Raw genomic sequence first — 23184 nt, forward strand, 5'->3', positions numbered from 1 at the left:
TGCTGAGTGTATTTTCATCACCACTAAATTCTACAATAGACCCTACAAAATTGGTGCTAGGGATGATGAAGAAGAAGAAGATTAAGGCTTTCAGGTCTGAGGCTTCTCACGGTCACCATTTACATTCTGAGACAAAAACATAAAATATAACACTAAAATGACTCCTTTTGATCTAGAATGCTAGTATAGGCTGGGAAGGAGCAGGTGCAGGGAGAATTCATGGTGGCTTAAAGCAAAATTTTTAAAATCCACAAAAACAAAATAGGCGACAAAGGGAAGACATGACTGAGGTGTATAAAATTATGCATGGAGTGGAGAGGGTAGACAGAGATAAATATTTCTCCCTCTCTCACAACACTAGAACCAGGGGTCACCCTATGAAACTGAAGGTTGGGAAATGTAGAACCGACAAGAGGAAGTACTTCTTCACACAGCACATAATTAATCTATGGAATGCTTTGCCATGGCATGTGACAATGGCCACCAGCTTGGATGGCTTTAAAAAGGGCTTAGACAAATTCATGGAGGTCAGGTCTATCAATGGCTACTAGTCTGGTGGCTGTGGGCCACCTCCAGCCTCAGAGGCACGATGTCTCTTGATACCAATTGCAGGGGGGCAACAGCAGGAGAGAAGGCATGCCCTTGCCTCTTGCCTGTGGGTTCCCCAGAGGCATCTGGTGGGCCACTGTATGAAACAGGATGTTGAGATAAACCTTGGGCCAGATCCAGCCAGCAGGGCTGTTCTTATGTAAAATAATATCTGTATAAAATAGATGAAGACTATTTTATACGTTTGATATATTAATAGTAGCAATAGAACAACAAAAAATACACTGAGCTTTTCAGTAAAGCTGCAATTCTATATACACTTACTTGGAGAAAATCTGATTGCAACCAAAGGTACTTACTTCTAGGTAAGCATGTATAGAATGGATTGCAATATAAAGCCAAAAACCTTAAACATTACAATACACAGGTAGGCAGCAATTTACATCAAAATGTAACTTGGGGACTGCTGCCCTGAAGCTTTGGAACACACTCCCTGCTGAAATAAGAGCATGCCCATCTTTGACAACTTTTAAAAAGGTCTTCAAAGATGTCACCCAGGCTTTTAATTAGAGATTGTTTTAATAGTTTTAATATTGTTTTAAAATTTTAAATTGTTGTAATGTTTTAACTTTTTCTGTTGTCACTTAGCTGTAAACCGCCAAGAGATGTATGTTTGGGGCAGTATAAAAATATGTTTAAGTAAGTAAGTAAGTAAAAATAAAATCAAGCTATCTTCTCAACTGCCCTATAGAGACCCCCTGTTGACAAAAAACAAAGACAACATTCCTCAGGGGGGTTACTTATTGTGTGAACCTCCCCCAGACAGTTTCCTGTGCTTCATCTGCCTTTCTCAAAGTCCAGTGGTTGAACAGAATAATTATCGCAGGTTTTGCTCCTTAACTCTGCTTCTACAAGGGCTAGAGCTTAGCTTAAAAAAAAGAAAAAAAGAAATGTGGGTACTGTAGGGAACTACAAAGCTAATGAGCTAACCATTATATGCTTAAGATCTGGTCAATACCAAGAAATCGGGGGGGGGGGGGGGCGGGGGAGATGACAACCTTACTATTGCCAGGATTCAAATCTGTCTGGAATTCCAGACAGATGAACCATTAAAGATAAACCAGACGCAGGAAGACAATTTGTGAATACTTAGACATATGTGACTCCCCCACCCTGCCACGTCCTGCTATGCTGCCTCATCGTGGCAGTAGGTTGTTCCTGGGAGGGATGAGCGAAGTACGCCGGGAGGTATACTCCCAGTAGGGTCACCCAAAGCGCGAAGGTCATCCCAGATGCCCAGCTAAAGCAAGCAGGCACCTATATTGGGCAGCAGCGATACAGGAGGTGCTGGAGGTGGACAATCACTTCAGTAACGACAAAGGCATCATTTCATACTGCGCAGGAGAAGGCAATGGTAAACCATTCCTGTATTTTACCAAGAAAACCACATGGATAGACAAAATAGAATAATTGTTGTATGATGGCCCCCTCAGGTCAGATGGCACTCAGCATGCTACTATGGAAGAGCTGAGGATCTCTCCGAGTACTGATGGTGTTTATGACATGGTTAGATTAAAGCCTTTTGGACGTCTAGCAACTGACGTTGCCATTTGTGAAAAGAAAATCTGAAGCTTCAAAGACAGAATTACAATGGGAACCTGGAACGTAAGAAGCATTAATATGGGAAAGCTCGACACAGTGAAAGATGAAATGAATCGACTATAGATTGACATCTTGGGTATCAGTGAATTAAAGTGGACTGGAATAGGACACAAAATCATACCATTTATTACTCAGGACACAAAAAACACAGAAGGAATGGTGTTGCTTTCATAGTCAGGAAGGATACAGCAATGACAGTACTTGGGTACAATGCTGTCAGTGACCGATTAATATCAATTAGATTTCGTGGACAACCATTTTACATGACAGTTTTTAAAGTCTATGCCCCAACGACTGATGCAGAAGAAGAGGAAGTTGATGAGTTTTATGCTCAATTTCGGTCTGAAATTGACAGAACATGCAAGCAAGATGTGATGCTGGTGGTTGGAGACTGGAATGCCAAAGCTGGAAATGGTAAGGAGGAAAACACAGTTGGACTGTATGGCCTAGGAAACAGAAACGAAGCAGGAGAATGACTTATTAGTTTCTGCCAGGCCAATGATCTCTTCATTGCTAACACATTCTTCAAACAACCAAAGCGACCCCTATACACATGGACATCCCCAGATGGAGTACACAGAAATCAAATTGATTACATTATTGGTGCAAGGAGGTGGAAGAACTCAGTTATAACAGCAAAGACGTGGCCGAGGGCCAGTTGTAGAACAGATCATAAACTGCTCATGTGCAAGTTCCAAGTCAAGCTAAAGCAGAAAAACAGCTGTCCAGCTAGGAGAACATCAGGAACCGCTTTGAAGTTCTGAACCTCATAGATAGGGAACCAGAAGAACTGTGGAATGAAATCAAAGAAGTTCTTAAAGCACAAATGTGAAAAGAGACTCCCAAAGACCAAGAAACAGAAGAAAGCAAAATGGATGTCAGAACAGACGGTGGAAATTGCCAAGAAGAGGAGAGAAGCCAAAGTCAAGAAAGATAAATACCTCAGCAAGGAACTTAATAGGGAATTTCAGAAAGCTGTTAGAACAGACAAGGAACAGTACTACAACAACATCTGTAAAGACCTTGAGGATGGAAATAGAAATGGAAAAACACAGAAAGTTTTCCAAATGATCTCTGAACTCAGAAGGCAGTTCCAACCATGAATTGGTATGTTAAGGGATGCCAAAGGACAGATAGTAACTGATTCAGAGAAGATCAAATAGAGATGGAAGGAGTATACTGAAAATCTGTACAGCAGGGATGTCAACATCCAAGATACCCTAGAAGATATTCCCCACTTGCAAGAACTTCTAGTATGGGAAGATGAAGTTAGATCAGCACTCTGGTCATTACCAAGTCGGAAGGCTACAGGAATTGGAAGGCTACAAGAATAGCTACAGAAATATGGCGGGCAACAGAAGAAGAATCAGTCAAGGCTCTAACCAAACTATGCCAGCAAATCTAGAGAACAACACAATGGCCAACAGATTGGAACAGGTCAGTCTACATACCCATATCAAAGAAAGGAGACCTAACAGATTGAGCAAACCATCGCACAATATGCTTAATTTCACGTGCTAGCAAAATAATGTTCAGGATCATCCAACACAGATTAGAGCCCTACATGGACAGGAAAATGTTGGATGTTTGAGTTGATTTCTAGGTTGAGGCTGAAGAACAAGAGACATCATTGCCAATGCATGCTGGATAATTGAGAAATCCAAAGAATACCCCCCTCAAGTCAATATGTGCTTTATTGACTACAGAAAAGCCTTCAGTTGTGTCGACCATGTCAAGTTGTGGAATATCCTTGGGAAAATGGGCATCCCAGAACATCTCATTGTTCTCATGAGAAACGTATACACAGGACAGGAAGCCACTGTCTGGACAAAATGTGGTGAAACAGAATGGTTCCAGATCGGCAAAGGAGTAAGACAAGGCTGCATACGTTCTCTATTCAATGTATATGCTGAACATATACTGAGATAAGCTGGATTGGAAGAAGATGAGAGTGGTTTTAAAGTTGGAGGAAGAAACATCAATAACCTGCACTATGCTGATGACACCACTCTGACAGCTGAGAATGTGGATAATCTGCAAGCTCTAGTAATGAAAGTCAAGGAACACAGTGAAAAAATGGGACTACGACTAAATGTAAAGAAGAGTAAACTAATGACAACGGGCACAGCAACCAGCCTCAGAATTGATAATGAAGACATTGAAGTGGTGGATAGCTTCTGCCTTTTAGGATCAACAATCAACAGTAAAGGATCCAGCAGTTAAGAAATATGCTGCAGTCTAGCACTTGGTGGGGTTGCAATGAAGGCCTTGGAAAGGATATTTAGATGCCATGATGTGTTTATACCTACAAAGATTAGAATCATTTGGACAATGGTTTTTCCCATGATACTCTATGGATGCGAAAGCTGGACTTTGAAGAAGCAAAATAGAAAAAGTATTGATGTGTTTGAACTTTGGTGCTGGAGAAGATTTTTGAGGTTACCATGGACAGCCAGGAAAACAAAAAATGGATCATAGAACAAATCAGTCCAGAATTTTCACTCGAGGCACAAATGACCAGGCTCAAACTATCATTCTTGGGACACATTATGCGAAAACCCAGCTCCCTTGAGAAGTCCATAATGCTGGAAAAGTCGAAGGAAAGAGAAGAAGAGGGAGACCAGCAGCACGATGGATGGACTTCATTACAACAGCAATTAATGTACCCCTGAGAGACCTTAAAGGCCAAGTTGAAGACAGATCATCCTGGAGAGAATCTATCTATGTGGTCACTAAGGGTCGACACTTAATCAATCAATCAATCAGACATATGTGAACCACATTCTACACACATTTGCAGTGCAAACCTATGAAAGTTTATTCAGAATTAAGCCCTATTGAGTTCAATGGAACTTACTACCTGGCAAGTGTGTATAAGATTTTAGCCTTAGAGGATCTCTTATTATTTCAGGGGTGATCCCAACACTGAAAACAGGTTTGGAATCAGAGGCCTGACTCAAATTATTCACTAGTAGCAGTCTTTTGTGCTTTTCTGACACTTTTTAGAAAAATACAAAAATCATTCTCTATGACACAATAATCTGAAAAACAGAATAGCTATACTTACCCTCAAATAATAGAGTAAATTGTCTTTCTCCTCTACAAATTCAAATGCAGATTTAAATTTGAATAGGTATAATGGTGCCTATTTAACTTCTTTACAGTGTCCCCTATATGCTTGCCCAGAGGCAAAGACCTACTAATTTGAACTAGATAGTTTTGGAAAAGTCAGGACTGTTAAAGTCTTGGGGTTGTCTTTTAACGAAAGGCGGTATATAAATGCACAAATAAATAATAAATAAATAAATAAAATGCCCAGACTTTTAAAAAAAAAGTATTCTGAAATATGTGCTGGCAAGGGTCAGATTGTATAGCAGCTATGGCAATCAATCAGGACAGATTAAAATAGTGATTCTCATTACATCCCTTTCCCCCCCCCCTCCGCCTCCATCATTTGTTTTCCACTCTGAATCTTGAATGCTTGCTCAGATTGTTTCTACTGCGCTGTCTACAGAATGGGAATAATCAAGGGGAAAGAGATTAAAATAAAATTAGTTAATATAGATCAAAGTCCTATTAAGCCATGTTGGTTCTACAGAGCAGGAAATAAAATTATGTATCTTGACCTGTTACTGTTAAAAAAAATAAAGTTTTGACTAATACATTACTCTGTCTGATAGGCTGAGTGTTCATAAGAATAAAAAGAAAATAGACCAATGGATGACTCCAAGGGCATAGTGAGTGCTCCCTGAAAATATTTCTTATTGCCCCATCCACCACCAGACTGAAACCTTACAGCTAAGTGTCAATTGTATTAGACAATTGTATTGTCTAATTGTGGTATATTATAGCTTGAATCAATTGTTTTAAAAGACCTCAGTTGTTTAAAGAAGCCTAATTCACTCACTCCTCTACTCCAGAACAAACTGCAGAAGTCAGTGGAGCCAGGTATGTAGGAGGCTAATTCATTATCTTAATTATATTAATCTTACCTCAATAAGTATTTAATACATAGCAAAATCTTTGTTCGCCTAATAATGTTCTTTGCTACCCCAGCCTACTTGTTCTAGAGTCGCTCCTGAAATACGACGAATAAGACTAATATTTATATATACCACTTTCCCATGAAAATTCCCAAAGCAGTTTACCTGCACAAGATATTACTTGTGCATGTGGCTGCTTGCAAGTACAGGATCCAATCCAACCCAAGTTAATCACAGTTCTGTGGAAATCAATTGGTCTTATATTAGTTGCTTCTAATTTGTCTTTTTAATATCTGTAAGACTTAAGATGACTAATTTTGTCAGAGCCACTGCTAAACGTCGGATGAAACTCTGGATTGCTGTGTCCTAGAGCTTTATTCTTTCAAGATTTTGACTTTTCAATTCCAAAAGCTTTTAACAAGAACCATAGGCTAAATCAAGTGTGTGTGTGTGTGTGTGTGTGTGTGTGTGTGTGTGTGTGTGTAGATTAGATGGTTACTTGCTTGCCCCACTTCTCCAGTATTTTCAGCAGCATTGGTACAGGACTTAGATTCTTGTGTAAGAGAGAACACTGGAGACTTAATGGGTTTTGTCACCATTTTTATTTGCAAATATACAAGAGGAGCATAATTGAGGCAAATAGATTCCTTCATAGATAGCAGAATTGCATCAGCTCTCCCAAAGTGAGCAACTGTGTACTCCAAGGATGCTTCAGCCAATGCACAGCTTCTACCAGTTTCATTTAATTCAAACAGTTTATCTGTTCCCTGCCACTCGCTGGAAAGTGCTATCCTCCCAGACTCTAATGTATATTATTCAGTTACCCATGCAGTGACCATGCCTAGTTGAATTACTGGCAATGTGCTCTGTATGGGCTGCCTTTGAAGACAGCCTGGAAATAGTAATTGATTTATATACAGCAAACAGGGATGAAGTGGACTTCACATATCGCACCAATCCTATTTTGGCTGCACTGGTTGCCCATTATTTTTAGGCTCAGTTCCAAGTGCTGGTGTTGAACGTTAAAGCTCTAAATGTCCTGGGCCTGGATTATTTTAAAGACTGTCTTCACTCATATGTACCTATCCAGTGCTCTAAGATTGGTTTCACAGGCCAAAATGCCATGAATGAAGCTGTGTTTGATGGGTACTGGGGAAGGGTCTTCTTGGTAGAGGCATCACTGTTGTGGAACTCTCTCCTTGAGGATACCTATAAAGCTTCCTTCCAACAACAGAAGATGCTGTATCATAGGAAGCTGCCTTTTACCGAGTCAGACCATTGGTCCATCTGGTTCAGTCTGTATCTATACAGACTGACAGCAGCTTCTCCAAGGTTGCAGGCAGGAGTCTCTCTCTCAACCCTAATTTGGACATAGTGGGGAGGGAACTTGGAACCTTCTGCATGCAAGCGCTCTTCTCAGAGTGCTTCCATCCCCCAAGGGGAATATCTACAGTGTTCACACATGTAGTCTCCCATTCAAATACAAACCATGATGGACCCTGCTTAGCAAAAATGACAATTAATGCTTGCTACCACAAGAGTAGCTTGTGAAAGGAAGGCCCTTCATTTTGCTGCCTGTAGATGCTTTTATTATGATTCCATGCTTTGTTGTTTTTAATATAATTGTATTTTTACTACCCCTGATTTTATTGTGATTTTCAAGGTTTGTAGCTACCTTGGGAAAATGTATTTTTAAAAGGCAAGATGTAAATGTATAAAATATATTGAATTCCAGAAATTTGAAAGAGATTTCCCTAGCTGTCAAGATAAGATATCCTGTTATTGTTCACGTATATGCCGGCCCTGAGCCAACTGTCAAACTGCTTTCCAGCTGCCCCACAATACTCCCTGCTGCTCTGGAACTCTCTCCCCCTCTATCAGCCAATCGCTTCCTCCCCCTATGTCAGCCAATCGCCTCCTTTCTGCCACTTCCCCACACATGGCCCTTCTTGGAGAATTAAAAATATAGACTAGCCTACCTGCACAGAGCATCTGTGTGCTCTTGGGGGTTGGGTGCTCCTTCCTGCCCCACACTCTCCTGCTTTCCTTCCCCCTCCCTCCTTCCCCACTCTCTCACCCTCCTTCCCCCTCCCTCCTGCCCCACACTTTCTTGCCCTCCCTCCCCCTCTACTCTCTCTTGTCCTCCCTCCCCTTCCCTCCTGCCCCACACTCTCTTGCCCTCCCTCCCGCTCCCCTCTCTTGTTCCCTGCCTTCCCCTCCTGCCCCTCTCCCCTCCCCTCCCCTCTCCCCCTCCGGCCCCACACTCTCCCTCCCTCCCTCCTGATCCCCTCTCTCTTGTCCTCTCTTCCCTTCCGCTCCTCTCCTCCTTCCCCTCCCACCCACACTGTGCATCTTACCTTAGTGGGTGGTGAATAGGGAATGTTCTCCCGGGCGGCAATGCCGCCCATTTCCCTCCTACCCTGGCCTCCAACAGGAGCCGGGGCTTCAGGCCCTGTTTCCCACTTACCCCTCTTGTCGGTGCCTCCTCTGGCTGTCCTGCCACTGCTGCCTCCCGCTCCCATTCCCCGCGGCCAGGCCAGGCTGGGCCGCCACTGCCTCCTGGTCCTTACCTGGGACGGCCTGACCTGGCCAGGCGTCCTGCCACCTCCTGGCAGCCAGCCGAGCCCACCTCTTCAGGCCGTTTTGCGGCCCACCGCTACCGCCTGCTGCCATTTTTCTTGCCTGCCACTCTTGCCCTTTGGTGGCAGAACTCTCGCAACCTGTCACGAGAGTTCTACCACCAAAGCCTGGACACATATGCCAGCTAAGCAAATTAAATAAATAGATAGGTCTAAAAAGAATAGTTTTCTAGCATCTGTAACAATATTATGAACAGATATAAACAAAAGTATTAATAGATATCTATCTATAAATACTTGTAGAGGCAGCTGAGGCTTCTGCAGAATGATCATGGACTGCATGAATGTTTCAATATAGGCTCCATTACAGAAAAAGTGAATGACAAAATTAATCAGATTACAATTCCCAAATTAGATATCAAGATTTCCCAGTTTACCCAGTAGGCAGTCTGCTTGGATCACAAGTCTTGCTGGCCTTTGATTGCTCTACATGTTTGGATGAAAACAGCTTTAGTACACCCAGGGGCGTAACTATAATAGGGCAAGGGGAGACAGTTGTCTGGGGGCCCACTGCCTTGGGGGGAGCCCAGAGGCAAGTCACATGACTGACTCCCCCAGCCACCATTCAATGACTTGCATTGTCCACAGTTTACAAAACCTTTTAAAAAATAATTTAGGATGATGTTCTATTGTGGAGCATTGGTTTTAGATAGATAGATAGATAGATAGATAGATAGATAGATAGATAGATAGATAGATAGATTTTACTATGCTTTTTGTTACCACTATTCAGCCTCATTTAAGATTTCTTTACTTTATAAGCTGAGCTTCAGTGAGGGGGGCGCCCATTTTAAAATCTTGTCTCTGGGCCCACTACAACCTTGCTATGCCCCTGAGTACACCACTAACTTGGGCATAATCTTGTTCCAGAGAATTCTGTGAATGCATGTGTGGGACTGGAGAATTGAGACTGCAGGGCTTTAAAAGGTCAAGAATTGTGGCTGTAACCAGCACCAGAATTATTAAATTCTGGAGGAATTCAGGGTTTTTTAAAATATTGTTTCTATTTCACCAGATCAGTTCCACAATTAACACTGAAAATCATAGCAAGCACATTCATATTTATTTATTTATTTATTTATTTTAAACTGCAATCCTAAAATTACTTGTATTAGTGAATACTACATTGCTTGATGATGATGATAATAATAATATGATTTCTATACCGCCCTTCCAAAAATGATTCAAAAGATATATCAAGAACAATGCCATTAGCATTGAGTCCAACTGAATGACAGCCAGTGTGACCAACATTTGTGGTCACAGTGTTGGACTTTAACTCTGTCTGGAGAACCAGGTTAAAAAATGCCTATTCCATCATGGTCTTGGATCAGCCACTCCCTCTCATATAACCTACCTCTTAGGACTGTTGTGATAATAAACATGGGTTTATATGGAGGAGAGGAAAACCCCTGAGTTCTGTGGAGGAAAGGGTGGGAAAGAAATGTAATAAAAACATGGGTTGTTACGAATTACCTGGCTGACAATCTTTTGAAAGAGCATAGATGGGTTGAAGGATTTAAAACAAACAAACAAAACATGTTGCAGAACATGAGCCCATCTTGCAAATTATTCTCATTGCTTTAAGTTAGGTCACCTATGGTTCTGTAATTCCTTTAACTAAACCCTGGTCACTTAAAGCTATATTTTATGTGTATGAATTTTCAGGAAAAGACACCAGAAAATCTAAGACTTGCTGAAGCATCTTCAAGCTGCTAGTGCCAATGTTATCTATGCTCTGCACTTTACTCAGAAGTCCCACTGCCATCAATATAATTTAGTCCCTAGTAAAAGTGAGTTTAGGATTGCAGTTTTAAAGACTTATATGTGTGAACAGGATTTGCATTGTTGATGGTCCATTTATAGCAACTTAAATTCAATTTTTAAATATTTTTATTAGAATTTTACAAAACAGCATAACAATAAATTCCAGAGGAGTAGCCATGTTAGTTTGTTGCAATAAAAACAAGAGTCTTAAGGACTAACACATTTATTTCACGATAAGCTTCTGTGGAAAACAAGGCATCCTGTACAAACAAGAGAAGATTAAGGTGCTCAGATCTGGAATCTTACATAAGGAAGAGAGCTGGTCTTGTGGTAGCAAGCATGACTTGTCTCCTTAGCTAAGCAGGGCACTGTAAGGTATTCCTCTGAGGGGATAGAGCCACTCTGGGAAGAACAGAAGGTTCCAAGTTCCCTCCCTGGTATCTCCAAGATAGTGCTGAGAGAGATTTCTGCCTGCAGCCTTGGAGAAGCCTCTGCCAATCAATACAGAGCGAGATGGACCTATGGTCTGACTCAGGATATGGCAGCTTCCTATGTTCCTAAGGAACCAGCCTTCTATACAGTCTTGCACCTGGCATGACTTCTTCAAAACAAGACAATCTATTATAAACATTTTGCTTCTGTTAAAACCAAGGCCTCCAGGCTATCTAATTTCCTGCATACTATTCTCACGGGCCACAAAAACACCTCACCTCCCAATATTATTAATCTATCTAGTCATATTTTGAGCCAGGCAAATGTGTCTTTCCTTTCATGGAGACTCTCCTGCTCGACACATGACAGATTTCTGTAGTGACCTGAAGGCCTATTTCCAGTATCTGCTACTCAAGGAATACGTCCACCACAGTGCTAACAAACTGACATACTTCCAGCAGCTGGACAGTACATGGGTGTACAAGCACCTCTTTAGGGCAGCCTCACTGATGAGGTGCAGGGAAGCAGCAACCTCAGGCAGTAGACTAGAGGAGGTGCACTATGCCCACCTTCATCAGCCACCTCACAGGGCTGCGCCACTCTACCTGACTTGGTGGCACCACCACCACCCTCCCTGTTCCTCATCCTGCTGACCTTATCTTGAGCCCTGCCTTTTCAAAAGGCAGAAGGAAGGGCATAGTGCAGCAGGGAGCATGGACGTCCACCTTCTCTATTGTTGTGGTCCCCAGGCCTCCACGTCAGAAAGATCCATACTTCCTGGGGCTCCATTTCCTTCCTTGTGTCTAGTTTTGATCAGGCAGGAAGTGAGACAAACTCAGCAGGAAGAGGGGTAAGAGCAATTGCTGCTGCCGCTGCCACTAACTAAGAAGAGATGGGATGGGTGGGTGGAGATTGGTGCATACTGCAGGGATGGGGGTAGGGGGTAAGAGATGCACATGTGGGGTGAGAGATTAGCACGCTGCTAATGGGCTGGGAGACTGGTTCATGGTGCACTCTGTGTACCACCACATGGGTGGTAATCAGGAGTTTCTGTGTGGCACATTCTGGATGCCATGGACTTGTAGCTCATCATGATGCCTCAAGTGTTGGGCTGAGCCAGGCCACCAATTCAGAAAAGAACAGGGTGGAGGGGGGGACCCCTACTTTGTGTAGTTCAGAACACTACAAAAAGGAATTCTGCACTGATGCCTCCTGATACTCAGTACACTCTTTGACAGCGGAGTAGTCTGAGTGGGGGTTTCATTCCAGGTGAGTGCCTCAGCTCGTAGGTGGGGGTCACATTCCCGAGGTGAGTCAATTGCCTGCTGGTTTTGAGGAAAGAGGAAGCAACAAGCTTGTATTTCTCTCCTAAAGAAGATATCAAGCAAGGGAGCACAGCAAGGAAATAACAGGAAAAAATAAATACGTATTTATCCAGCAGGGCTGTTCTTAAGTTAAGTTACTTAACTTGATTTTTATATAAAGTATTTCTGCTACCATGCTCAGGCCTTTACTGACACCATGCTCAGGTCTTTACTGACATCACTGGGAAACCACATTATCTTAGTTCTATAGGATGCCATCCACATGCCATTTACAGCCTCAGAAATGCTACTGACATAATGAAATGTTATTGTTCTGCTATTGTTGTAAGCCTTCCCAAGCAGAATTTCATTGGAGTGGGGTGTGGGATAGAAATATTTTAAATAAATAAATATGACAGCAGCTGACAGAAGAGGAGTGATGACCATCATTTACAAGATGGCTTAGATTACATAAGCCTGAGACAACTTTCCAACACTATTTTATACAGGACAGTGTCTGTAGACCACACTGAGCAATACTAAAGGGAACTACAAAAAATGATGAAAGGTGAAAGAGCAAATCTGTACAGATTATCCAAGAGGCCTAAACCAAAAGTATGCTATCTAATTCTCAAAATACCCTGGTTGCTCCATTGTCTTGGGCATTGCCACTACCACTGTAGGGGCATTTAGCTATATGGGCACAATTTCCAGACTTTATGCCACCTTTACTCCTAGCTATTTGCCAGACACCAACTTCCCTATAATCAATTTTCTTCCAAAGAACACCATTCTGGCAACCATAGATATACAAGCCTTTCACACCAACATCTCCCACAAAGATGGACGACAAGTAATCGGAAATTTAGTCCCTAATGATACTGTAGCACATCTGGCTACAAAACACCAGGTTCAACTACAACAAAACCAGTTGCCAATTCTATCCTCAGGCAATATCATCACAGAATCTAATAACATCAAATATGCCATAAGGAACTTCACCTGCTCATCCTCCAATGCGATACATGCTGTCATCTGCCAGCAATGTTCTTCTGCTAGCTATAAGGCAAACAGGCCAATCTCTGTGCAAAATAATAAATGCACACAAATCTGTCATTAAACTGCAGTATTCAGAAACCAGTGGGAGAACATTTCAGTCTTCCAGGACACTCTGCTGCTGACCAGTATTCCCTCTGAAGCATGTGCACATTCTCACAAGTTTTTTCACGTCTGCTCAGTTCATTTTAGATCCTGCTCAGGTTTAATCAGGAAGGTCCCACTCTGAATGCACATGCGCACCCACTGCCTTGATACTGCTGCCCAGAACAAAACTCATTCCACACACAGAAAATTTTTTTTAGAGAGAACACTGCTGACGTGAAAGTCATCATTTTACAAATACAGGAACTTCAAAAGGAGACTCCAGTGTGAAACTGCTGAACTAGAATTTATCTGTTCTATTTATTTTTAATTACACCAGGTGCAGTTCAGGCTGGAAGACTGTATTATTTATGGTTTTTTACATTTTTATATCCCGCTCTTCCTCCAAGGAGCCCAGAGCGGAGTACTACATACTTAAGTTTCTCCTCAAAACAACCCTGTGAAGTAGGTTAGGCTGAGAGAGAAGTGACTGGCCCAGAGTCACCCAGCAAGTATTTGGCTGAATGGGCATTTGAACTCGGGTCTCCTCGGTCCTCATCCAGCACTCTAACCACTACACCATGCTGGCTCTCCACTGTATTATTTATCACCTATTGTTGCTGATTTATTGCTATACTTCTTTCATGCATTTAGCCTCACTTAAGAATTGTCACCTACGTATCTTACACTCTGTATCTCAAATGAGTTTCTGATCTCATAGGTCTCAGATCTGGATCAACCCATTCAAGATCTTTTGTTCCTATTTCAATAATTTAGTTAATTAACTTAGCACAGACATGAAGACTGCTTTATTTTCTATTACTGTTCTGAATTGTTACTGTACTTATCTTTTTTTTCCTTCTTAGCCCTTTGACGGTGACCCCACCTTTAGAGCTTCTGTGTGTGTGTGTGTGTGTGTCGTATGTACAGAAACATCTGCCAAATGAGGATGACACTTGGTGCATCTGATGAACTGTAGTGTACAAAAGGTTATTATGCTGAAAGTAGTGTTAGGGTTCTTCAAGGCTTTGCTGTTTTCATAACAGCAAAAACGATTAACAGTTAAACAAAGTTTCATTCAATTTGTTAAACTCATTTATTAAAAAGTTCTTATTATAAGATACTTATAATAATAATATGATACTTTATATATAATAATAATAATAAGATACTTTACCCCTGCTAACTGGGCAAAGAGGCACCTTTTACCGTGGTGATTCTCTTTATTTAGCAGGGGGAGAGTAACTGGCCCTATCCACCCCCAGCACAGTACTTCCAGTGACTGTTGCTGGTGTGTGTCTTATGTTTCTTTTCAGAATGTGAGCCCTTTGGGGACAGGGAGCCATCTTATTTATTTGTTATTTATCTTTGTAAACCGCCCTGAGCCATTTTGGAAGGGCGGTATAGAAATCAAATTATTTATTATTATTATTATTATTAATCAAAATATATGGTTTAATATTTATTACTTAATGACAGTTGCTATTTACAAATTGATTTAGCATCAACAAACACAAAAGCTTACATTTAATTTGGGCACTAAGGTTTAATTTGGGCACAGGACTTCTGAATAAATGTGCATAGGCTTGAAATGAATGATAAGGTAGATTATCATACACATATACAGTACTACCATGTCATAGTATATTAATATTTTGGCTACAGCCTGCAACCCTATCTGTATAGCTACTTGTGAATGTCCCACTGAATCCAGTGGAGAGCATCCAATCTCTAAGTAAACTTACATATGATGTTTTAAAATAAAATAAATATTATTTTTAAATTTTAAATTGTTGTAATGTCTGTGTCCCCCGCCCCCCAATTTTGTCTTAACAAATGTTTTACTTTGGTTTTATTCTGTTGTAAACCGCCCAGAGACGTAAGTTTTGGGCGGTATAAAAATGTTTTAATAAATAATAAATAAATCTGGTTATTTAGAAAAGACAGAACCGTATTATTCATGTGAACCGTCTAGAGCCACCTATGTTAGGCACCATAAACATTTAATAAATAAAATAAGAAACGAAAGAGAACGCCAGATATTGGTCGTAAACATACACATTTCACTCTGTTAAAGAGCCTCCCACTTTTATCTCTTTAACAGTCAGTTTCTGTATTTAGACGAGCGGCAAGCACAGCGGGAACAACGACCCTGACTAACAGCTGCGCATGCTCTTTTTGCAAAGTTGAATCCCCCCCCCAAATGGTAACGCGTTAATTCTCCGCCCTTTTGTAACGTGTTGCGTCATAATCTTCTGATGATCTTCCAATGAGAAGCGTCGTTCCGAGGTCGGAAGGAGGAACGAAGCTTCTGGGTTGGTTGTAACTTCGCAAGGCCGTGCAGGGGATGTTACCGGAAGTAGCCGTTGCAACAACTCTCCCATGAGGTACTGGGCGTGGTTTGGCTTTCCCGTTAATTCCTGGGTCCTAGCGCCCTGTGGTTCCCAAAGGGATGCGCTGCAGGTCGTGACCAGTTTATAGTTGGCAGATCCGTCACCTACGTTGCTGCTGATTTCAGTTGCGGGTTGACGGAAAGGTATGAAGAAAGGCAACCGAAGGGGATAGGCCGCGACGCGAGCATATTATGATAGATTTGGGGGTGGGGGGGGGTGGGACAGCGTTTTGCTTAAGCAGTGCATAAGTGTAGGCTTGCAATTGAACGCTTGGAAACTGGAAATGCAGGATAAGAACTTGAGCCAAACACTTTGGTTTGTTGGGTGCTAGTCTGGTAGTATGTGGTCGATAGGGTGCTGAGGATGGCGATCATCTACTGTAGAACTTTCCTTCCTTGGTAGGAGACGACAGGCTATGTGTTCAAATGTCATATGTGAATAGTGAAAACTTTCTAACACTGGCTGGGGGGGGGAGAAAGAGAAAAGTGGGGTAGTAATAGGACTGCTTTCTCTTTTCTGACAGGGCTCTTGAACTTGAGCATGATAGGAAGAAATTCATCAGGTGCAATCTTTCATTACACAAAGATGCAGTGAACCTGTTGAATGTTTGCCAGCCATGTAAATATTATAAGTAGAATGGACATGTTGGCGGGGGGAGGGGATTGCAATACTAAATAATAAGTATGAGCAATGCCAATCTTCAAAGTGTGCTGTCTGTCATTTGCTCCACTCCTCAGCATTTCAGAACTTTTAACTTCGAAAGTAAAAAATTCCTAGAGAAAACAGTATGTGTGTGTGGTTTTTAGTGGTTCAAAAATACCTGATTCCAAAGCATTCAGAGTGTAAAATCTTAGAGTGCGCTAATGAGGATTTTAGATAATCCTTCATATACCTTTATCTTGAACTGGTTTATTTTCTCTAAATGAATAAGCAAGGCCAGCAAACAGTTGGTATGATCTTTTAACCACAATAGCTACTTCCATGTTTAATATGGTCTTGTAGCTCTGATAGCTGCCTTCACTGAAGTCCCAGCCATCATGGAAGCACCAGCCACCAGGGTTACAGTGTTTCCCCATACAGACAAATGCTGCTCAGCTGCTGTATTGGTGAGTGGCTAGGTTGAAGGGGTGTGAGTGACTCACTGGGGCGGGACTGCCAGTCCACTTTGGGTTTGTAACCATGAACAGTGCTTTTGCTTTTGATGTCTGAATGGAGCTGTTGTACCTGTGCTCATTTTAAAAGTGAACCTGGGTACAGGATCCTAAAATGCATGGTGCAGATAGGAAGTGTACTGTTGTACCTGTGTTCAATGTATTGCGTGAATAACTATGTACATTGTACATTCATGGTATGGGTGTTGAACATGGACCATTGTAGCAAACAAGAAAATGGTTATTTCTTGTTTGATGCTCTATGCCTATATGATGACACTTACTATGGCTTTGTAGCTGTTCAGCAAGACTCCTGGCTCTTTACATTGTCATTAACGAAATGCTCTATGAAGGTAAGAAATAAAACTAGTCAGCCATGTGGACCAAGTCAAAGTTATGAGAATTGAAGACTGGATGCCTGCCCGATGAAAATCCTCTAAGACTGGGGTTTTCAAATTTTCTACCATTTAGGCAACACTTTTCTCACATGCAGAACACACACACACACACACCTGCACATGTGTCTATCACAGAACCCCAGTGCCCCAACCCATGATCTTCAGGTTATGGGTCGGGAGTGAGTGATGGGTTGTACCCTGTTCTAAGGTGGATTTGATAGTGATGCTACCACCGGTTTCTTTTACTTGTTTTAAGAGAAAAGAGAGACTATATATAGTTTCAGTAGTTGTGCGGAAGAGGGAACGTAAGCTTTTCTTGCTTATGTGGCTGCCACACCTGTCAAAATCTCATCTCCACTGTTATTAGATGCAGAAGCCATGTTGTCACCTTGAAAGAGAAGTAGAAAGATGAATGTAGAAGATAAGTCATTTTAAGTGTGTCTGATGTGCTGGATAGGGGCTAAAAATGGGCCCCAGAACTGAAAGGCTGAAGACTATTTTTCTAACACTTTGTTCATGCCTTGAGTTCCTTGATGGAAGGATATAAATATAACAAACAACAATACCAGTGAGACCTGTTGGGATTCTGTTCTCCCTTGTGGGAGCTGAAAGGATCATCTCACATCAGCTCTCTTCCAGGTGGCAGATTTCAGGGGAAGATTAGCAATGGAGATTGGCAAGCTATTTTTCATGGAAGGATCACCATTACTGATCCTCTGAGCAATACGTGATAGACATTTCAAGAATTACAGGGTTCTTTGAAGCACAGTTTGAAAACCATGAAGTTGCAGACTTTCTCATTTTTGAGCAAACGATGATTAGGGTCATAGCATACAGGTATGTGAAATATGACCAATAATTGAGTACAGATATGAACAACAAAGAAATGCCATAGTAAATGTACTCTTGTGGGGTTGTTTTGTTTTTTTTAAAGGGGGTGGGGAGTCTTCACGTAATCCGATCTGACTTGTTTATATCAAAGATGTTATGAATTGCATTATGGTTCTGTTTTTGTGGGAAGTTTGTGACAGCAATATGCACATAGCCTGCAGACTAAGTTATAGTTTTAGAGTATATGAGAGGCCATTTAACATTTAAAGACAGAACTTGCACTGTTTGAACTGAGTCTTTGGCTCACATATGTTTTTACATTACAGTAGTTGTACTGTATTTACCTGAACCCAAGACTGGTTGTTTGATGTTAGAAATTGGAGTTATCTTAAATTCAGTCCTCTTCCTTTTGGGTAAACACAGGTATAATGTGTATTTAATCTCTATTTTTCAAGGGGGTCATGTTAAATTCAGAGTCGTCTTCTATTTTACAAGTATGGACTCGCAACAAAATGTTGCACTATGTCCCTGGTGTGCATGTGTTACTTGAGCCTATGGCTGAGCATAGCAAAAAAACAAAAGTTGGCAACAAAGAAAGAAGTCTTTGCTGTAACTTGAGTCTTACATTATATGCAGATTTTATTTTTCCTGACATCTTTTGCGAGGGCGGGGGTGGGAGGGTTTCTGGTGCCAAGACCAGCTCTATTTCATCCATCCCTAAATTAAAGGCTGGTGAGAGGTTAGTTTGATTTTCATCTGTATTTGATAAGGTTGCAGGAAGGAAAAGGGATTGTGGAATAGGTTATATCTAATGCTGAATGTTATTAGTTTATTGTATAAGTGTGTGACAGTGTTCCCTGTAAAGCGATTCCCAGATGTTGTTGACTACAAATCCCATAATCTCCAGCCCAAGGCTCTTGCAGTTGAGGATGTTGGGAGCTGTAGTCATCAACATCTGGGATTCCCTATTACTGGGAACACTGGAGTGTGAGTGTACATACAGTGATAAGCAGATTAATAGATCTGCAACGTTCCCCTCTATTTCTCAGGAGAGTTCATACACATGCAATTGTTCTTAATCTTATTTTGTGAGGATTAACCCTCCCACACAGTAAGAGCTTAAATGTGTCAGAACTCAGACTCCTTCTGTTAACTGCACTATGAGCCTGGAAACTTTCCATCCCATTAATTTACATGGGGGTGGTTTTGAGGGTTTTTGGCCTTCTTAGGTTCCCCCCCCTTCAGATTTTTTGAACACCATATCTGTGGGTCACGGGTCTGCCAGTACCTCCCACTTGCCTGCAGGTGTTCTGGCTATGTTTCCATAAGGATCAAAATGTTTCTCTTTCTGAAATAGATACAAGGTGATTAATTTAAGAAGAGAATCCATTAAATGGCTGTTTATATGTGTGCATATAGGTTTTAGTGTGTCTTCAAGATGTGGGGAACCAACAGTGTTTGAAGTTGTCCTTTTGCTGCAAAGAATAAAAATTATGAAGATTATGTTCAGAGAATGTAGTTAAAAGGCAGAACATTAGCTGTCATGAATTCTACCTCTCAAATAAATTCTGTGATTTCTGACATTAAACGGTAAGTTCCCCACCCTTAATTAAAATAAAATCCAATAGTTTTTTGTTCACATTCCATAGCTCTGAACAGTAGACATTGCTTTGGGTTTATTTTTGTTAGTATGTTTGACCACAGGAACTATGTTTGGATTCTAACCCTGAGCTTCTTGAGTGGAAACTCCTTCCTTTCATTCATGGCAAGAGTCCTTCTGGTAGCATAACTCTCCTTCTGTAAGCAGAGGCAGCTTCCATCCATGGAGTGCAAGGTTAAGATCTAACCCTATGAGCCCTTTCTCAAGATTAGTAAAAAAAGGGCTCGAGGCAGAGCAGGGAGGAAGGCTGAAAGGCATCACCTCACTCCTCGCAGACGATGCCTCTGTCCTTGATGGGCGGAAGGATGGCCTGCCCAGATGGTTGCGGGCACCTGGCAGTGTGGAGGGTCGGGCGTGGGGGCTGGAAAGTGTTGCCCCACTCCCTGAAACTCCCATAATGCACAGCGTGAGTGTGCAGCGCATAGCGGGGATTCCCCTCACGCCGGCTGAGAGCCTTGCAGCTGGGGCTGGCAGATGAGCAGAAAAATGGGGCTAAGGGAGCGCTTGCTCTCTTAACCTTGTTTTTGAAGGTGGGCTCTGGAGGCGGGTTTGCCACTGGTGGGAGCCAAGTGGCTTCCAGCAATTCTCACATGCAGGCACAACTGGACTGGGCTTCCTTAGCCCAGTTCTGCCTGCATTTGATAACAGCCCCTATATCTTTCAAATAAAAAGTGCTCTGCTTTAGCATGTATTTGTACTGGCTCCAGTGATAATTTGAAAATGTAAAGTGGAAGCAGTCGTTCTTGATGATTTTTAATGTTGCTAACTATTTTGATTCTTATACAATTTAATACCTTTCATTTATTCAGCTGCACAATAATCCTGTGAGATAGGTTATTAATGTACCAATTTTAAAAATAAATAGGTAGAGTGGTCCAGGTATCTCCAGTAGAACTCCAGGGCTACAGTCCTATGCACACGAATGGGAATAAGCTCCACTGAACTCAGCGGGGCTGATTTCTGCTTAAAACTGCCTTCTCTATGCTACACTGGCTCATGATGTAATCATTAAACAACACCCTTAACACAACAAAATAAAATCTTTACAGAGAGGTTGCTCTAACTACAATGGTCAACATCCAAACTAACGTTTGCGCTGGCAGAAGGGTAAAGGTAAAGTGTGCCGTCAAGTTAATTTCGACTCCTGGTGCCCACAGAGCCCTGTGGTTTTCTTTTGGTAGAATAAAGGAGGGATTTACCATTGCATTCTCCCATGCAGTATGAGATGATGCCTTTCAGCAACTTCCTATATCGCTGCTGCCTGATATAGGTGTTTCCTGGGAAACATACCAGCAGGGATTCAAACAGGCAACCTTCTGCTTGTTAGTCAAGCATTTTCCCTGCTGCGCCACTTAAGGTGGTTAAGTATCCTTAAGCTTGTTGAATTCAATGGACAAGTGGGTAATTTGAAACACATATTCAGAAGTAAGTTACAATGAGTTTAATTGAACGTATCCTTAGTAAGAATGTGTGCAGGTTTGCTGTCTATGTCTTGTGTTGGATTGTGATCTTTTTGTATAATATGCTTTTTTGTTTTTATGCTATTATTCTTTAAACAGGTACATAGGTGATAATTCTGATGGTGTCATATTTTGACTTGACATGCAAGCCAGAGGTTGCTGGTTTGAATCCCTGCTGGTATACTTCCCAGACTATGGGAAACACCTATATCAGGCAGCAGCGATATAGAAAGATGCTGGAAGGCATCTATTCTATCAAAGACAACCACAGGGCTCTGTGGTTGCCAGGAGTCAAGACTGAGTCGAGGGCACACTTTACCTTTACCCATCCAGGGACCAGCCCATTCATATTAACCTGCTCTTTTAAATTCTGTATTTGCCACCTTCTTGCAATGTATCGCAGCAGCTATGCACACTGTAATGATTTTGTACAATTATATCTTTTTTATTTATTTAATGGTCTACATATTTGCCCTATATACTAATTTAAAATACCTAAACAGTGCTTCTGTTCGATTACATCCCCAGTTTTTTCCTTTGTTGATTCCTTGGGATGTGGCTGCCATAGTAATACCAGTAACAGTTTCACCAGATCAAAGTCACATGCAGTTGTGTTTTATTGTTGCAGTGTTCTTTAATCTTCTGCTTTTTGATATGTTTAACAATTGTCTGTGAGGTAAGAGTTATGCTTGACTTCTAGTAAGTTATAATTTTTCAATGCATAAAAGATCGTGTTAGGGTAATTATGTGCATTCATCTTACAATAACATGCATATTAGACTAATTAAGCTGCAAGCTCTGTTAATCTGATATACACTTGTTTTCCCTTGACATAGTTAAGACCAATCAACATCATTTTCTGTTTATCATTAACTGGAAAAATGGCTTGATCCAGCTGTGACAGCTCTTATACTGCTCCCAATAATGTCCCATAAAAACCAGAGACTGGGTGGGACCAACAGTGGAGTTGCTTCCCATGGCAGAGTTGCCCATGTTGTTACTGGTAGTATATGAACTACCCCAATGGGTGAAAGTAGACAACCCTTACTGCATGGCTGCTGCTTAAAATATACCTTGCAGCATCTCTAGTTGGATGACTGATGTCTGTAACCTCTTCCAATAATATGGCTGACGTCTGTAACCTCTGGCAATAATAACCACCATACTGGATTTCTGGGGAGGCTGGTAATACGTGGCCCAAGTCTATCTTTTCCCTGCTGGCTCTACCAAAGCTTAATTATGTGGTAGAACATTATTTATGATTGGGAACTCAGCAGATTCATTAATAGCTGGGTCCTAAGCATTTTTTCTTAGAAATATATCTCAGATATCTTAATGGGGCTTAATTCTGGGTCAGTATGTTTTGTATTGCTACCTTAAATATTAGAAAGTTTAAAGTAATATAACTATGAACATTCTGATGATTTAGTGAGAGTCAATGGACCGGGTCTCACGATCAGTGAGACCCAGTTTGGGGCAGTGAGAGTGGGCTAAGCCCGCTCTCCCTGCACACGAGCGGGGCGCAGCGTGAAGTGGGCACAGCGCGAAGCCACGGTGTGGCTACTCACAGTCTTCAAAACCAGGTTTGCAGAGCACTCGCTCCACAAACTTGGTTTTAGGGCAGGGGTTCTTGAGCGGGTTACCCGCTCTAGAACCACCAGGCTCGCAGCCGAGCCCGGTGGTTCTCACAGTCGAAGAAAACCGGGCTAGCGGAGGCTAGCCCAATTTTCTTCGATCGTGAGAATAGCCCCAATGTGTTGTAGGGTAAGAGTGTTGACTAGGATGGTGAGACTTGTGTTCAGATCAGGACTCCAC

General features: G+C 41.7%; 1 protein-coding gene across 6 annotated transcripts in view; it reads left to right on the forward strand.

The window, feature by feature from the left end:
* Positions 1-15760: 15760 nt before the first annotated feature.
* CCDC171 (coiled-coil domain containing 171) overlaps positions 15761-23184 on the forward strand; it is a 259692-nt gene continuing 252268 nt past the window's right edge. For 2 of the 6 annotated variants that reach the window (XM_053301831.1, XM_053301833.1), the window contains exons 1-2: positions 15870-16012; positions 19669-19839. In XM_053301831.1, coding sequence (XP_053157806.1) covers positions 19793-19839 — 47 coding nt within the window. In that variant the 5' untranslated portion in view covers positions 15870-16012; positions 19669-19792. The other 4 variants (XM_053301832.1, XM_053301835.1, XM_053301836.1 and 1 more) reach the window with 4 other exon arrangements.

The sequence above is a fragment of the Hemicordylus capensis genome, chromosome 2 (assembly GCF_027244095.1).
Source record: "Hemicordylus capensis ecotype Gifberg chromosome 2, rHemCap1.1.pri, whole genome shotgun sequence".
NCBI classification, from domain to species: domain Eukaryota; kingdom Metazoa; phylum Chordata; class Lepidosauria; order Squamata; family Cordylidae; genus Hemicordylus; species Hemicordylus capensis.